The sequence below is a fragment of the Podarcis cretensis genome, assembly GCF_951804945.1.
Source record: "Podarcis cretensis genome assembly, chromosome: 6".
NCBI classification, from domain to species: domain Eukaryota; kingdom Metazoa; phylum Chordata; class Lepidosauria; order Squamata; family Lacertidae; genus Podarcis; species Podarcis cretensis.
The window spans coordinates 24776735-24791421 of record NC_137175.1 but is presented as its reverse complement, the minus strand read 5'-3'; the positions used below and the strand labels follow the sequence as shown (position 1 = coordinate 24791421).

At 44.4% G+C, this 14687-nt stretch overlaps 1 protein-coding gene across 2 annotated transcripts in view; it reads left to right on the top strand.

Moving 5' to 3' along the window:
• PLCG1 (phospholipase C gamma 1) overlaps positions 1–14687 on the top strand; it is a 96561-nt gene that overhangs the window by 49235 nt on the left and 32639 nt on the right. The window contains exons 5-8 of one of the 2 annotated variants that reach the window (XM_079978903.1): positions 7223–7307; positions 8822–8905; positions 9716–9738; positions 10492–10561. In XM_079978903.1, coding sequence (XP_079835029.1) covers positions 7223–7307; positions 8822–8905; positions 9716–9738; positions 10492–10561 — 262 coding nt within the window. Of the gene's footprint in view, positions 1–7222; positions 7308–8821; positions 8906–9715; positions 9739–10488; positions 10562–14687 lie in introns of both variants that reach the window. The other variant, XM_079978902.1, reaches the window with a different exon arrangement.

Here is a 14687-nt window from a genome sequence, read left to right as displayed (position 1 = left end):
TGTGTAGATACTCCACAAGGCAGCTAAGGTTTACAAGCCCCATCTGCCCTTCACTTCCCTCTACAGAATATGCCTTCAGTAAAACAGCCTGGATGGGTTCTGAGCTGGAATGTTCATACAACCTTTGCCACTGCACATGCACAGCAACATGGAGTGTTTTTTTACTATAATCTGAATACGAGAGTTGCACAAAGTCATTGAATTTGCAGCTGTTATAGTTCCAGAAATCACTGTATACTGATGTGTGTGTGAGTGTATGTTTGTGAGAGAGGGGTGAGTTGGGGAGATGAACTCATGATTACAGTGTGGAAAACTGATTAGTGGCCATTGGTCCTTTGTTCAGTCTCTCAGTTCCCCTTCCTCCTTTTGGAATGCAGACACTGTTTTCTCACCCACTGAGATCTGGAAGTAATAAATGGGTAGTTACTGGGTTCCATTTCCTGACCTAATGACTGGAGCTAATCCTCAAACTGCAAGGTTGTCTGTCTGCAACATGCATCTCTCAGGAGTTCAGCTGGGAAGGATTTTTTAACTGGATTAAGTCCAGTGCTTTCCTGTGCTGCTGTGAAGGGAGTTCTGTAGTCTCTCTTCCTGGGGAGAAGGGACCATAGTGTCTGGGTTGCCAGGAGCACATGATTTCTTTGCCAGCAAATCCTCATCTGAAACTGATTTGCTTGGATTTCATCAGTCATCATTTGGCTGACAAACTGTACTGAATCGTTAGGTTTCTCCTCTCAACATCAATTTGCTCTGTGGAACAGAGAGAATCCCTGGACAAACGTAAACCTCAGCTAATTAGCAAATGGTCAAAATCAGAATGTTGAGAAGGCCCCTTTGATTTGATTACACACTACAGAAAAGGTAAAATATGTTGATTACATAGAGCCGCTGGCAGTAGCGCCCCTAAACTGAACTTGTACAATCAGAGAAGGCCAAACTCATTTAATGACAGATAACTTACTCTGTTGGAAAAAAGCTGTAACTCAAATAGCAGGAGGTCCCAGCTTCAATCTTGCACATCTCCAAGTAGGGTTAAGAGAGACCCTTGTCTGAAAACCTGGAGAGCTAGCGGTGGTCAATGTAGACATTACTGACCTAGATGGACCCATGGACTTATTATAAGGAAGCTTTCTACTTTCCTAGTTTGGTAATTGGACCAGTCAATTATCCCATGTTATTGAAATTCATTTAAGTTAACAGCCCAGTATGCATGGAGGGCACTCAATGAAGAAATGCACCATACTTTGGAATCTCCTTGCCAGATAGGAGCAGAGTCTCTCTTGAGGTAATAGCAGTATTACTCTACCGGGTCTTGCGCTAGAGTCATCAGCAGTTTATAATGAAATGTTGCTGAATGATCTGTAACTAGCAGACAAAAATGGTTGACTAATCACTGTTCCTGTTTTGAAACCTTACTGGATAGCACATTGGCACAGGTTTAGATACCCAGTCGCATCCAAATGATCCTGGCATTGCCGAGCAATGACCCATGGGCAATATAGTTTATCGAAAATGGGAGGCTTTTAAACAGCTTTAACATAATACGTGGAGAGGCCTTCAGTAAAAGGATGGTGTGTCATCCAGAGATCATAACCTTTTCTGAATCTGTGGCTACTAATTTCACTTTAATGATCATCATATGCCTGCTTATGGGAGTGGGTGAGTCTATAATTGGGAATATAGCTAACTGGGGGTGCAGACCACCAGGGTGAATTGCTTGCTTTGGGCAAAAGTTGTGAATGTTGCCCATTGTATAGCCCAGTATATAGTTCTGGGGCAGAATTGGTGGTCATGGTGCATATTGGCACCAATGACATGGAGAAATGTAATCATGAGCTCCTGGAAGCAAAATGTAGATTGCTGGGAAGAAGGTAGTCCCTGAAGTCATAACCTCTGGGCCGTGGACCTAACTAGGCTCCCCAGGCCATTTCTCTCAAACCCACATGCACCTGCCGTGCATCGGATGTCAGGTGTCATGATAAGTGTGGAGTAGGCAGAGGCAGCCCCTTCATGGATCACTGCCTTGCCGTGGCGAAGGGGCTTGAAGAACTCAGAGAAGCTATGAACTATGCCGAGCAGGGCACCCAAGACGAACAGGTCATAGTGGAGAGTTTTGACCAAACGTGATCCACCTGGAGGAGGAACCGGCAAGCCACTCCAGTATCCCTGCCAAGAAAACTCCATGGACAAAGACAACAGGCATATAAAAGTTATGACGCTGGAAGATGAGCCCCTCAGGTCAGAAGGCGTCCAACATGCTACTGGGGAAGAGCGGAGGGCAAGTACAAGTAGATCCAGAGCTGATGAAGCGGCTGGGCCAAAGCCGAAAGGACGCTCAGTTGCGGATATGCCTGGAAGCGAAAGGAAAGTCCAATGCTGTAAAGAAAAATATTGCATAGGAACCTGGAATGTAAGAACCATGAACATGGGTAAGTTGGAGGTGGTCAAAAATGAGATGGCAAGAATAAATATTGACATCCTGGGCATCAGTGAACTAAAATGGACGGGAATGGGTGAATTCAGTTCGGATGACCATCATATCTACTACTGTGGGCAAGAAACCCATAAAAGAAATGGAGTGGCCCTCATAGTCAACAAAAGAGTGGCAAAAGCTGTGCTGGGATGCAATCTCAAAAATGATAGAATGATCTCGATACGAATCCAAGGCAGACCTTTGAACATCACAGTAATCCAAGTTTATGCACCAACTACTGGTGCTGAAGAAACTGAAATTGACCAATTCTATGAAGACTTACAACACCTTATAGAAGTGACACCAAAGAAGGATGTTCTTCTCATTATAGGGGATTGGAATGCTAAAGTAGGGAGTCAAGAGATAAAAGGAACAACTGGCAAGTTTGGCCTTGGAGATCAAAACGAAGCAGGGCAAAGGCTAATAGAGTTCTGTCAAGAGAACAAGCTGGTCATCACAAACACGCTTTTCCAACAACACAAGAGACGACTCTACACATGGACATCACCAGATGGGCAGCATCGAAATCAGATTGATTATATTCTCTGCAGCCAAAGATGGAGAAGCTCTATACAGTCAGCAAAAACAAGACCTGGAGCTGACTGTGGCTCAGATCATCAGCTTCTTATAGCAAAATTCAAGCTTAAACTGAAGAAAGTAGGAAAAACCACTGGGCCGGTAAGATACAATCTAAGTCAAATCCCTTATGAATACACAGTGGAAGTGAGGAACAGGTTTAAGGATTTAGATTTGGTGGACAGAGTGCCTGAAGAACTATGGATGGAGGCTCGTAACATTATACAGGAGGCAGCAACGAAAACCATCCCAATGAAAAGGAAATGCAAGAAAGCAAAGTGGCTGTCCAATGAGGCCTTACAAATAGCGGGGGAGAGAAGGCAAGCAAAATGCAAGGGAGATCGTGAAACATACAGGAAATTGAATGCAGATTTCCAAAGAATAGCAAGGAGAGACAAGAAGACCTTCTTAAACAAGCAATGCAAAGAAATAGAGGAAAGCAATAGAATGGGAAGAACCAGAGATCTGTTCAAGAAAATTGGAGATATGAAAGGAACATTTCGTACAAAGATTTCCATAATAAAGGACAAAAGTGGAAAGGACCTAACAGAAGCAGAAGACATCAAGAAGAGGTGGCAAGAATACACAGAGGAATTATACCAGAAAGAAACGGATGTCTCATATACCCCAGGTAGTGTGGTTGCTGACCTTGAGCCAGACATCCTGGAGAGTGAAGTCAAATGGGCCTTAGAAAGCACTGCAAATAACAAGGCCAGTGGAAGTGATGGTATTCCAGCTGAACTATTTAAAATTTTAAAAGATGATGCTGTTAAGGTGCTACACTCAATATGCCAGCAAGTTTGGAAAACTCAGCAGTGGCCAGAAGATTGGAGAAGATCAGTCTACATCCCAATCCCAAAGAAGGGCAGTGCCAAAGAATGCTCCAACTATCGCACAATTGCACTAATTTCTCACGCTAGCAAGGTTATGCTTAAAATTCTACAAGGAAGGCTCAAGCAGTATGTGGACCGAGAACTCCCAGAAGTGCAAGCTGGATTTAGAAGAGGCAGAGGAACCAGAGACCAAATTGCAAACATGCGCTGGATTATGGAGAAAGCTAGAGAGTTCCAGAAAGACATTTACTTCTGCTTCATTGACTATGCAAAAGCCTTTGACTGTGTCGACCATGGCAAACTATGGCAAGTTCTTAAAGAAATGGGAGTGCCTGATCACCTCATCTGTCTCCTGAGAAATCTCTATGTGGGACAAGAAGCTACAGTTAGAACTGGATATGGAACAACTGACTGGTTCAAAATTGGGAAAGGAGTACGACAAGGCTGCATTTTGTCTCCCTGCTTATTTAACTTATATGCAGAATTCATCATGCGAAAGGCTGGGCTGGATGAATCCCTAGCCGGAATTAAGATTGCCGGAAGAAATATCAACAACCTCAGATATGCAGATGACACAACCTTGATGGCAGAAAGTGAGGAGGAATTAAAGAACCTTTTATTGAGGGTGAAAGAGGAGAGTGCAAAATATGGTCTGAAGCTCAACATCAAAAAAACGAAGATCATGGCTACTGGTCCCATCACCTCCTGGCAAATAGAAGGGGAAGAAATGGAGGCAGTGAGAGATTTTACTTTCTTGGGCTCCATGATCACTGCAGATGGTGACAGCAGCCACGAAATTAAAAAACGCCTGCTTCTTGGGAGAAGGGCAATGACAGGCCTAGACAGCATCTTGAGAAGTAGAGACATCACCTTGCCAACAAAGGTCCGTATAGTTAAAGCTATGGTTTTCCCAGTAGTGATGTATGGAAGTGAGAGCTGGACCATAAAGAAGGCTGATCGCCGAAGAATTGATGCTTTTGAATTATGGTGCTGGAGGAGACTCTTGAGAGTCCCATGGACTGCAAGAAGATCAAACCTCTCCATTCTGAAGGAAATCAGCCCTGAGTGCTCACTGGAAGGACAGATTGTGAAGCTGAGGCTCCAGTACTTTGGCCACCTCATGAGAAGAGAAGACTCCCTGGAGAAGACCCTGATGTTGGGAAAGATGGAGGGCACAAGGAGAAGGGGGCGACAGAGGACGAGATGGTTGGATAGTGTTTTCGAGGTTACCAGCATGAGTCTGACCAAGCTGCGGGGAGCAGTGGAGGACAGGAGTGCCTGGCGTTCTCTGGTCCATGGGGTCACGAAGAGTCGGACACGACTAAACGACTAAACAACAACAACAACAGGCAGAGGCAGAGGTGCAGAAGGCAGATTGAATTTCCCACATATTAGCTGGTGTGTCAGGAGTCCACATGTACCATTGAGTTCCTGTAAGGAACTGGCTTGCATGTCCAAAGCTTGCAGAAAGCAGAATTTGAATCAGCTGATGTGCAGAGAATTTGATGCTGCTGCGGTGGTATATGCCACACCTGTCAGTCACTTGACATTGATATGTGCAGGAGGGTAAAATAAAGATCTGGCTTGTTAGGACAAAAAGATCTAGCTTTACCCCTCTGAAATTTAAACGATCATAACATTTTTCATCTTCATCTGTGGGGGAAAGTTATATGCCACACCAAATCTTCCTCAGCTGCTGTCCACTCCCCCCCCTTGCCCCCAGTCAGTTTAAAAGCAGCTTTGCTGTTTTTTTATTTCATTTAAACACCTGCTTCAATGAACTAGATGGGCTTTTCTCTTCATTCAACAAGCTCTTCTAATGTCCTTGTGTATGTAAACTAGAATAAGGCTTGAAAAGCGTTAGGAGGGGTGAACTTCAGTATGATTATGGATGGCATTCAGTGTAATAATTGCTCAAGAATTATGCTTGTGTGAGGGGATTTCCCCTCCATCACCCCCAAATCCGCTCCAGAGGGAAAACCTTAAACAGAAGATTTAGGGAGGCTGCTGAGGAATGTTCTGTTATGCAAGGAGAAATCCATGCACTGCTTGAACATTTCTGCTTTGTGCTGCTTTGAATACAACCCAATGCCTTAAGACAACATTTTTCAAACGTTTGACTTTTTTCAGAACTCTGTTAACATTATTGGTGGTAGAACCACTGCACATCTGCCACAAAGCCCCAATGCAATGCCATATTTTTGGCACACAAGTGCATGCAGGGCATGGGCTCCCTGCTGCCCTGAATGAATAGTTGGTGCAACCTAGAATGTGTTCCCCTGTGACCCCATGTGGCAGAGCAGTCTTATTTTCTCATCTGGGAACCCTGGCTAGGCTTCCAGTGAACCTGAAACGCAGTTTGGAAACCCATTTTCTTAAGCAGACCCATGAGACCCACGAGGACTTTTTTCCAACAGCAAACAAATAGATTGTTTCAAAAATGACTTTCCCCATTCCTCTTTAAAAAAAAAAAATCCTCACATCTTACATCTCAGTGCTCTGCCTCCTTTTCCTTTATTTTCTCCTCTTCTTCCTGATGCGGCTTGAAGAGAAACCATTTCCCAAACAATTTCTGAAAACTGTCCAAGTGATGGCTGGGAAAGCAAACAGACCTGTTTTTCTCAAGCTGTGTTTTGTTTTTTTAAAGCTCTTTTGAAATCATTTCAATCTGCCGTTTGGGAAAGGCCCACAGGAATTACGGCCTTGTTCCTTCCCAAGTAGTATCCTGCAGAAGTTGCAGCTTTAATAGGCTTTCTGAGGTGTGTAATTTTGGAGATATTTAGAGGTAACCACCACTTCTGCAGGGACTGTAGGTGGTTTTGACCTCTCACCCTCCTTTCATTGAGTTGCCTTCGGTTTTATTGTATTTGCCTCTTATTCTGGATTTAAAGCGAGAGCTCACATTTTAGGAACCTGACAGCAACCAGTTGGTCTGTGGCAGTTGCAGCATCTGAGGTCTGGGGTTATAAACAGGTTATCTCCCCCAGTGACTCTGGCGCTAGCCACTGGAGAAGAAGGTTGTGAGAGGCATCAGCAGCACTTTGAGTGAGGAAGCCCTGCCCTCTGAGGAACGAACATCTGGCTGCTTTGGCAGCCATTTCTGGGCCAGGGTCATTTCCTGTGAGGCCAGCTGTGACCCATCAGGGTGGCAGTTAGAACATCTCAGGAACTGCGGTGGAGGGACCTATATGTACTTTCCCCACTCCTTATTGGCTCTTGGCTTTTAAATTGTATTTTAAATGTATTTTAGGTAGTCTCTGGGACTTAGGGGTTAGTGAGGGATATAAATGTTCCACATGAACATGCCCCCCAAATTATTTTTTTATTCTTTACCACCTAGGATTTCTGCAAAGGATTTGAAAAACATGCTGTCACAAGTGAACTACCGTGTCCCTAACATGAAGTTTCTGCGCGAGAGGCTAACAGTAAGTGCTTGATATTCTTTGCCCCTTTAAACATGCATTCTCTTCGCAGTCATTGCCATCAGCTGCACCATAGCATCAAATGGGGAAGGGCCATAGCGCAGCATTGTCTACTCCGGCTAGCACCAGCTCTGTGGGGTGTCAGAGAGAGAAATGTTTCTTCTGTTCACCTGATCCTTTTAACTGGAGATGCCAGAGATTGAACCTAGAGCCTTCTGCATGAGTGTATGCTAGAGCATATACTCTACTGTTCAGCAAACTATTAAGAGACTCTGGGCATGCACTCCCACTTTGTGTGTGTGTGTATATATGTGTATATATATATATATATATATATATATAATATATTTATTAAGATTTTTAAATACAAATACAGAAATAATAAACAGTATAACATATATCATAACATAATTTCATAACTTCTTTGGACTCCCTCGCGTCTCCCGCTCCCACTTACATCATTGTAAATTTTGCCAGCAATTTATCATCTTGTTTAGATTCTTGTATCCCATTCATTTGAATATAATCTAATAATTCTCCAAAAGGTTTATATTTTCCTCAATCTCACTTATCGTCCTAATTCCGCCTAATTTGGTGGTGCTCAATTATTTATGATCTAGCATCCTCCTTAACATTCAACCAAATTACAGTATTTTTGTAAATAAATCTTAAATTTCTTCCAATCTTCTTCAGCTCTCTCCTCTCCCAGGTCTCGGATTCTGCCGGTCATCTCAGCCAATTCCATATAGTCTATCAGTTGCATCTGCCATTCTTCCAGTGTGGGTAGATCTTGGGTTTTCCAATGCTTAGCGATGAGTATCCTTGCTGCCGTTGTTGCATACAGGAAAAAAGTTCTGTCCTTCTTTATCACCCTCTGGCCGACAATACCCAGGAGGAAGGCCTCTGGTTTCTTGGGGAAAGTATACTTAAATACCTTTTTCAACTCATTATATATCATTTCCCAGAAGGCCTTCACTCTAGGGCACGTCCACCAGAGGTGAAAGAATGTTCCTTCATTTCCTTTACATTTCCAGCATTTGTTATCAGACAAATGGTATATTTTGGCAAGTTTAACTGGGGTCATGTACCATCTATATATCATTTTCATTACATTTTCCTTCAAAGCATTACATGCAGTGAAGTTCAACCCAGTGGTCCACAACCTTTCCCAGTCCTCAAACATAATGTTATACCCAATATCCTGTGCCCACTTTATCATAGCCGATTTAACCATTTCATCTTGTGTGTTCTATTTTAACAGCAAGTTATACATTCTTGAAAGTACCTTGGTCTTAGGTTCTAACAGTTCTGTTTCCAATTTCGATTTCTCCACCTGGAACCCTAACTCCCACTTTGTATATTTAAAAACACATTGGTGGATCGCACGGATTGTAGTGTTAAAATACCACAGTCATCTCAGCACTCTGTTTTCCACAAATAAGAGAACTGAGGTGTCATACATGAGGACGAGTGTTATTTATTAAGAGGATTTTCTCCTCCCCAATCTCTCATTTTAGGATGTGGAGCAGAGAAATGGTGATATCACATATGGACAGTTTGCCCAGTTGTACCAGAGCCTGATGTTCAATGCACAAAAAGGGGTGAGATGCTTCTAATCGTAATATTTGATACTTTGTAAAATCTATGCCTCCTCTTTTGTTTTGGTGCTGTTTCACTTCCTACTTTCCCTTTTGTTTTATCTAGCATGTGAATTGAATACATTTCAAATAGCAAATGATTTCTCTCACCTGCACTTATGACCCTAACTAGAAAAAAAAAATCTGTGCCTACAAATGGAAGGTGGAAAATGGGAAGCTCCTTTTGCCGTTTAGTTTCTAGTGCCGTGTACAGGTAACCCTGATCAGAAAAGTGAGGATCACCAGCTCTCTCACATCAGTTCTCTAGACAGACCAGGACTTGCTGTTGCTATGTGTGCTGCTGACCTGCTAGTGTGAGAGAAAGGGACTCAAAGGCAGACAGTAGAGTTCTGAAAAGGAAGAGGTCTCAAGTTTACTTGCCATTTTTGTCTTTGTTATTACGGAAAAAAGTGTTATGTGAGCTCTCACCATTTGTCCATCTCCAAACCCCAAGCATCTCTCTAACTTATTTTATGTAAGAACTACATGACACTCTTCAGTAAGAATATTTTTAGAGCAGCTTGCAAATAAAAAACAACGGAACAATAATAGTAAAACAATGATGAGAATGAGTGTCGTCATTGAGTTGTCCCCCCAGCCCACCTCTTTTATTTCATTCATTTCATGTGTGAGTATACTGAAATAATGATGGCAGGCACAGCCTAAAATAATAGGCTGTGATTAAGCCATTGCATATCTTTACTGAAGTGTAAAGTGTGACACTGAATATACCAAGCAGAATCAGCTGATGTATGCATTCCCCCCCTTTTTCAGATGGCTATTCCATTCTTGGAAAGGTAAACTGCTCTCTTTCCTATATACAGTGGGAGGGTTGAGTGGGTTGGAAATTAGATTGTTTATGAATGTATGTTGACATTTGACTGCAGACTGCTCGTTTCCTCAATAGGACCCTATTCTCAATATGTCTTCAATGAAGGGCCTTGTTATAAAAATGCTGGGCTGAGCTGTTTGGTGGTGGAATTTCTAAATCAGGGGTGTTCAAAACAGACTCTGAGGCTAGGTTTCTCTCTTCCCATTCTTAGTTCACCATTGGCATGGCAATAAATCTATTTCACAGCAAGCTGCAAAATTCAAACAAGTTGGAGTGATTTTTATGCCCATTGCTGTGACCACAAAACTTGGATTTTTGCAGATAGATTAAACTAGCTGATGCAAAACCCAGTCAGCTTTTCATTTTAGATCTGTTACTATCTTTTGATTATTTGGAATTATGCCTGCAGTGTCCTTGCCCAGTGGCAAAGTGGGTTATCTGGAAATGATCTATGTCTATGTAGAGATCCTCTAGCACTGCTAGTTCTTCCTTTGATTTCTTTGACTCGTTATTGCCCTGTGGGAGAGGGAGGAACAGAGACAAGGAGCAAGGCTGTCATGTATGAGGATGGTTGAGGCCCCCTAGTTGCTTTCAGTAATCCATCTCAGCTCTGACACTGTCTTCCTTGTTTAGCCGATTTCTCAGTGCAGCAGCTGCTTGTTCTGTAGGGTGATGCTTTCTAACCAATGTGTCTTGTCTGTGCTTCCTCCTCCAGCAGTGCAGAGAGATCTGAGCCCTGCAGGGTATCACTGAAGGAGTTCCAGATGTTTTTGCTAGAATACCAAAAGGTGAGTTCGTGCAATAGAAAGGGAAATGGAGAAAGAAAGCAGCACAATGTGATAATCAATGGCTTTTTTTTTGGATACCACTCAACACAGTGTGACCACTCACAGGCAATTGAGAATTCTGAGTTCTTTAAATAAAGTTGGGTTCCTTTCACAGGTGCTGAGAAATAAGTGGGATCTTTCAGCCACAGTAACAATTAGAAAATGTGGAACAGCAGTGCCTTATTTCACAGGTTGCACTGACACATAAGAAAACAATATCTAAATCCCATGTAACTACTATTAAATAATAACCAAACAAGTGCTCTTACTCGGAGACCTGGCTTCTCATCAGGTCTACTGTGTTAGCAGTCACCTAAATAACACATATGGAGTCTAGAGAGAAAATAAATCCTGATAACACTTTACTGGGCAAAAGTGAACAAATTCAGTGTACAGTGGTGCCCCGCAAGACGAATGCCTCGCTAAACGAAAAACCCGCAAGACGAAAGGGTTTTCCGATTTTTTAGCGGCTTCGCAAGATGAATTTCCCTATGGGCTTGCTTCGCAAGACGAAAGCCCATAGGGAAATCTCCGGGGACAGCGGGGAAGCGCAGCGCGCCTTCTCCTCTGTTCCCGGACCTGTCCTGAAGGCTTGCGGTGGGAGGTCCGGGAACAGAGGAGAAGGCGCGCAGCGCCTCTCCTCTGTTCCCGGGGCTTGCGGTGGGAGGAGGGTTTTTCCTCCACACCGCCAACATTCAGAAGGCTGTTCTTAAGGCTGGTGGTGGGAAGAAAAGCCCTTCTCCCCCGCCAGCCTTCAGAAGAGTTCGCCGCAGGGCTCTCCAAGCTGCGGATAGCAGCCTGCTGCCCCTATCCGCAGCTTGGAGACCCCTGCGGGGAAGTCCTGCAGGGCTCCCCAAGCTGCGAATGTCTGCCCCGCGCGAGGGGCGCTCTGCTTAAGAGCCCTTGGAGAGCCCTTCTCCGCTGTCCCGGGGCGATTTTAAAGCCCCCGGGAAGGCAGGCGGGGGGGAGCAAAGACTTTCGCCCCCCGCCAGCCTTCAGAAGAGGTCCAGGACCTCTTCTGAAGGCCGGCGGGGGGCGAAAGTCTTTGCTCCCCCCTGCCTGCCTTCCCGGGAGAGCGGAGAAACGTAGCGCGTTTCTCCGCTGTCCCGGACGGCTTTTGAAGGCAGGCGGGGGGGGGGGGAGCAAAGACTTTCGCCCCCCGCCTGGACCTCTTCTGAAGGCTGGCGGGGGGCGAAAGTCTTTGCTCCCCCCCCCCCCCCGCCTGCCTTCGCGGGGGCTTCGCCCCGGGACAGTGGAGAAGTCCGCTGTTCGGGGTGATCTTAAAATGCTGGTGGGCGGCAGCGAAGCCTTCGCTGCTGCCCGCCAGCATTTTAAAAAACCCCGGGACAGCGGAGGACTTCTCCGCTGTCCGGGGTGATCTTAAAATGCTGGCGGGCGGCAACGAAGCCTTCGCTGCCGCCCGCCAGCATTTTAAAAAACCCCGGGACAGCGGGGTTTTTTAAAAAAATGCTGGGGGTGGGAAGAAAAGCCCTTGTCCCCCCCCCCAGCCTTCAGAAGAGGTCAGGGGACAGACTGTCCCCGGACCTGTTCTGAAGGCGGTTTCCATAGGAACGCATTGATTGATTTTCAATGCATTCCTATGGGAAACCGTGCTTCGCAAGACGAAAAACTCGCAAGACGAAAAAACTTGCGGAACGAATTAATTTCGTCTTGCGAGGCACCACTGTATATAATTTGAGGCGAAAATAACAGAGAGGCATTACACGAGTCCTTGTCCATAGCAGGGAAACACTGAACCCAACATGCAGAGGAAAAGGTCCCTTAGGAGCACACAGCCAATCAGAGCATATGTTGCCTCGGTGTTGATCCTGCCACTATGCCTGGTTGCTAAGCAGGCCTCCTGTCCCCCTCTTGGCTAGTAGACTTTAACACTAACAGAAATAACTCTTAAGTTACAAACTGAATTAACCCTCCTGTTGCACTTCTACCATGCTGCTAACCTTCATTATTGTGGTCCTGAGGAAAGGGGGATGAGGGATCAAGGCAGGATTCAGGATGTGGTTGGGGAGCTGGGCAGACCAGATGAGAACAGGCGCCAATGAGACTAGATGCTTTAGGCTGCCTTAGAACTATAGTGGATTTTCCATGACATCCAGTTTCTCTTCCTCTGAGGAGGCCCCCCTCCCATGGTCCTAATCCTGACAGCTGGTTAGTAGGAATGCAGCATGAATCTGCTGAGTTGGTGGTTTTTTAAAAAACCTCTGTGCTGCTGTGTCTCATTTTTATGTTTTAAAGCTAGATGCATTTTAGTGGTCTGCATTTCTAATTGTTTTATAGACTTTTCTCTTTGTCGTAAGCCACTTCAGACAGAAGAGAAGTGGGATGCAAATATTTCAGATAACTGTACGGCTGGAGAACAGTCTGACGTCACATGATGTAGAACACTTTGGATGCGAACGAGGGCTGCTAGGATGGCAGAGAGGCTGCCTGAGAATCATGGGCACGCCACTCTGAGCTCTCGGAAGAGATTGGGAGAATAGATGGATGGGTGTAGAAATGCAATATGGCTATCGCCATTATTATTTATTGCAATAACCCTGGTTCACAATGGTACAATGCAATTTGGCAAACGACATTACTGGAAAAACTGACACAAAAATCAAAAGTAGTAAGAGGCCCAAAGAAACACAACAATTTTTATTCTGCCTGGTGTGACTTTATTGATTGCACAAATAATGAGGCATATGGTAGAACAGTACCCACACAGTATGGCATGTGTGAAGTAAATATTTCATTTCCCCTCCCCCCTCCCACAAATTCTAATTGTTTCTGATACAAAATATATTCAGAAATGTCTTTCTGAGTGTTTATGGTTGTTTTAATTTTATGTAATTATTGTGTGCCATTTGCTCTAACGTAAATAAAGATATATATCTCAATGCAACCATGTTAAACAGTTCAAAGAAAATGGAAATGAATAAAAACTATGTTAGGGGAAAAAACACCCGTTCAAATTTAAATAGACCAGGTAAACTGGAAAAACACTCTGTGCTTGTCTGAGCTGTTTCATGTTGCATGTGGCTGCCAGCTTGCAGTGGTCCCGGGAGTGCATTAAGATATTCACTAACTAGCACAATTTCTGTTTCATCCTGCTGATATTGTAGAATGATGACGATATGCCACTGGAGAAGTAAACAAAAAGAAAACAGCCCGTTTTCTGAGCACATAATGAAGGAGAGGGAGCCATAAAGTCAAAGAGCAAAATAAACCATGTCTCTCCTTGCTCTTTCCTTCATTACTCTGATGGGAGTTAGGGATATTATCTGGCACAGGGCATAATCCAAGCTCTGAGCTTGGGAACAGCGGCAGAACCACTGCCATGTCTGAAGCCCTGTTACTCTTTCCTTGGCCCCAAACACCCCATTTCAGGGGTTCACAAGTCTACCTGACTTTTAGGGCCTCTTGAATATGTGATTTGTTGTCCACATGAAGCTAATTTCTGTGCATCACTGATTCCCAGAAAGGTTTTTTATTTTCCTGCAAGTACACTTAGTGGGCAGCTGATGTGTCCCAGGGCCTCAAACTCGATTACGCTCAGGGTGAATTAGACTTTCCTGCCCCACTTTGTACCTGGTGGTGTGCACAGATTGTTTTTGGGATGCACACAAGGAGAACCAAATGGCCGTAATGATGATACGGAAAGGGCACTGTTCTCTAACAATGAACCCCTGCTATGTTGTTTGGGTTTGATTTGCATTTTCTCTTGTCATTTTTCTTTCTTTATAATTTTGTTTTTCCTTGCATGGAGATCATATTCATCTAGCAAAAATGACGTGCTTAAAGTTGTGGTCGTCCAGAAAGCCACACTCGCTTGGATGTTGGCATGTTTCAGTGATGCTTTGAGCAGAGATGGGTGAAATCTTGTGCTGCATAATGGTTAAGAGCTCTGAGGTCCCTGGTTGAAATTCTGGCTTGGCCACAAACTCACCATTCCACATACTCCCCAAGAAGATCAGGGCAGCTTCCTCTGTGGTTTGCCATTTTCTCTTTGTAGCTACCTTGCTAAAAGGACCCTGACCATTAGGTCCAGTCGTGGCTGACTCTGGGGTTGTGGCGCTCATCTCGC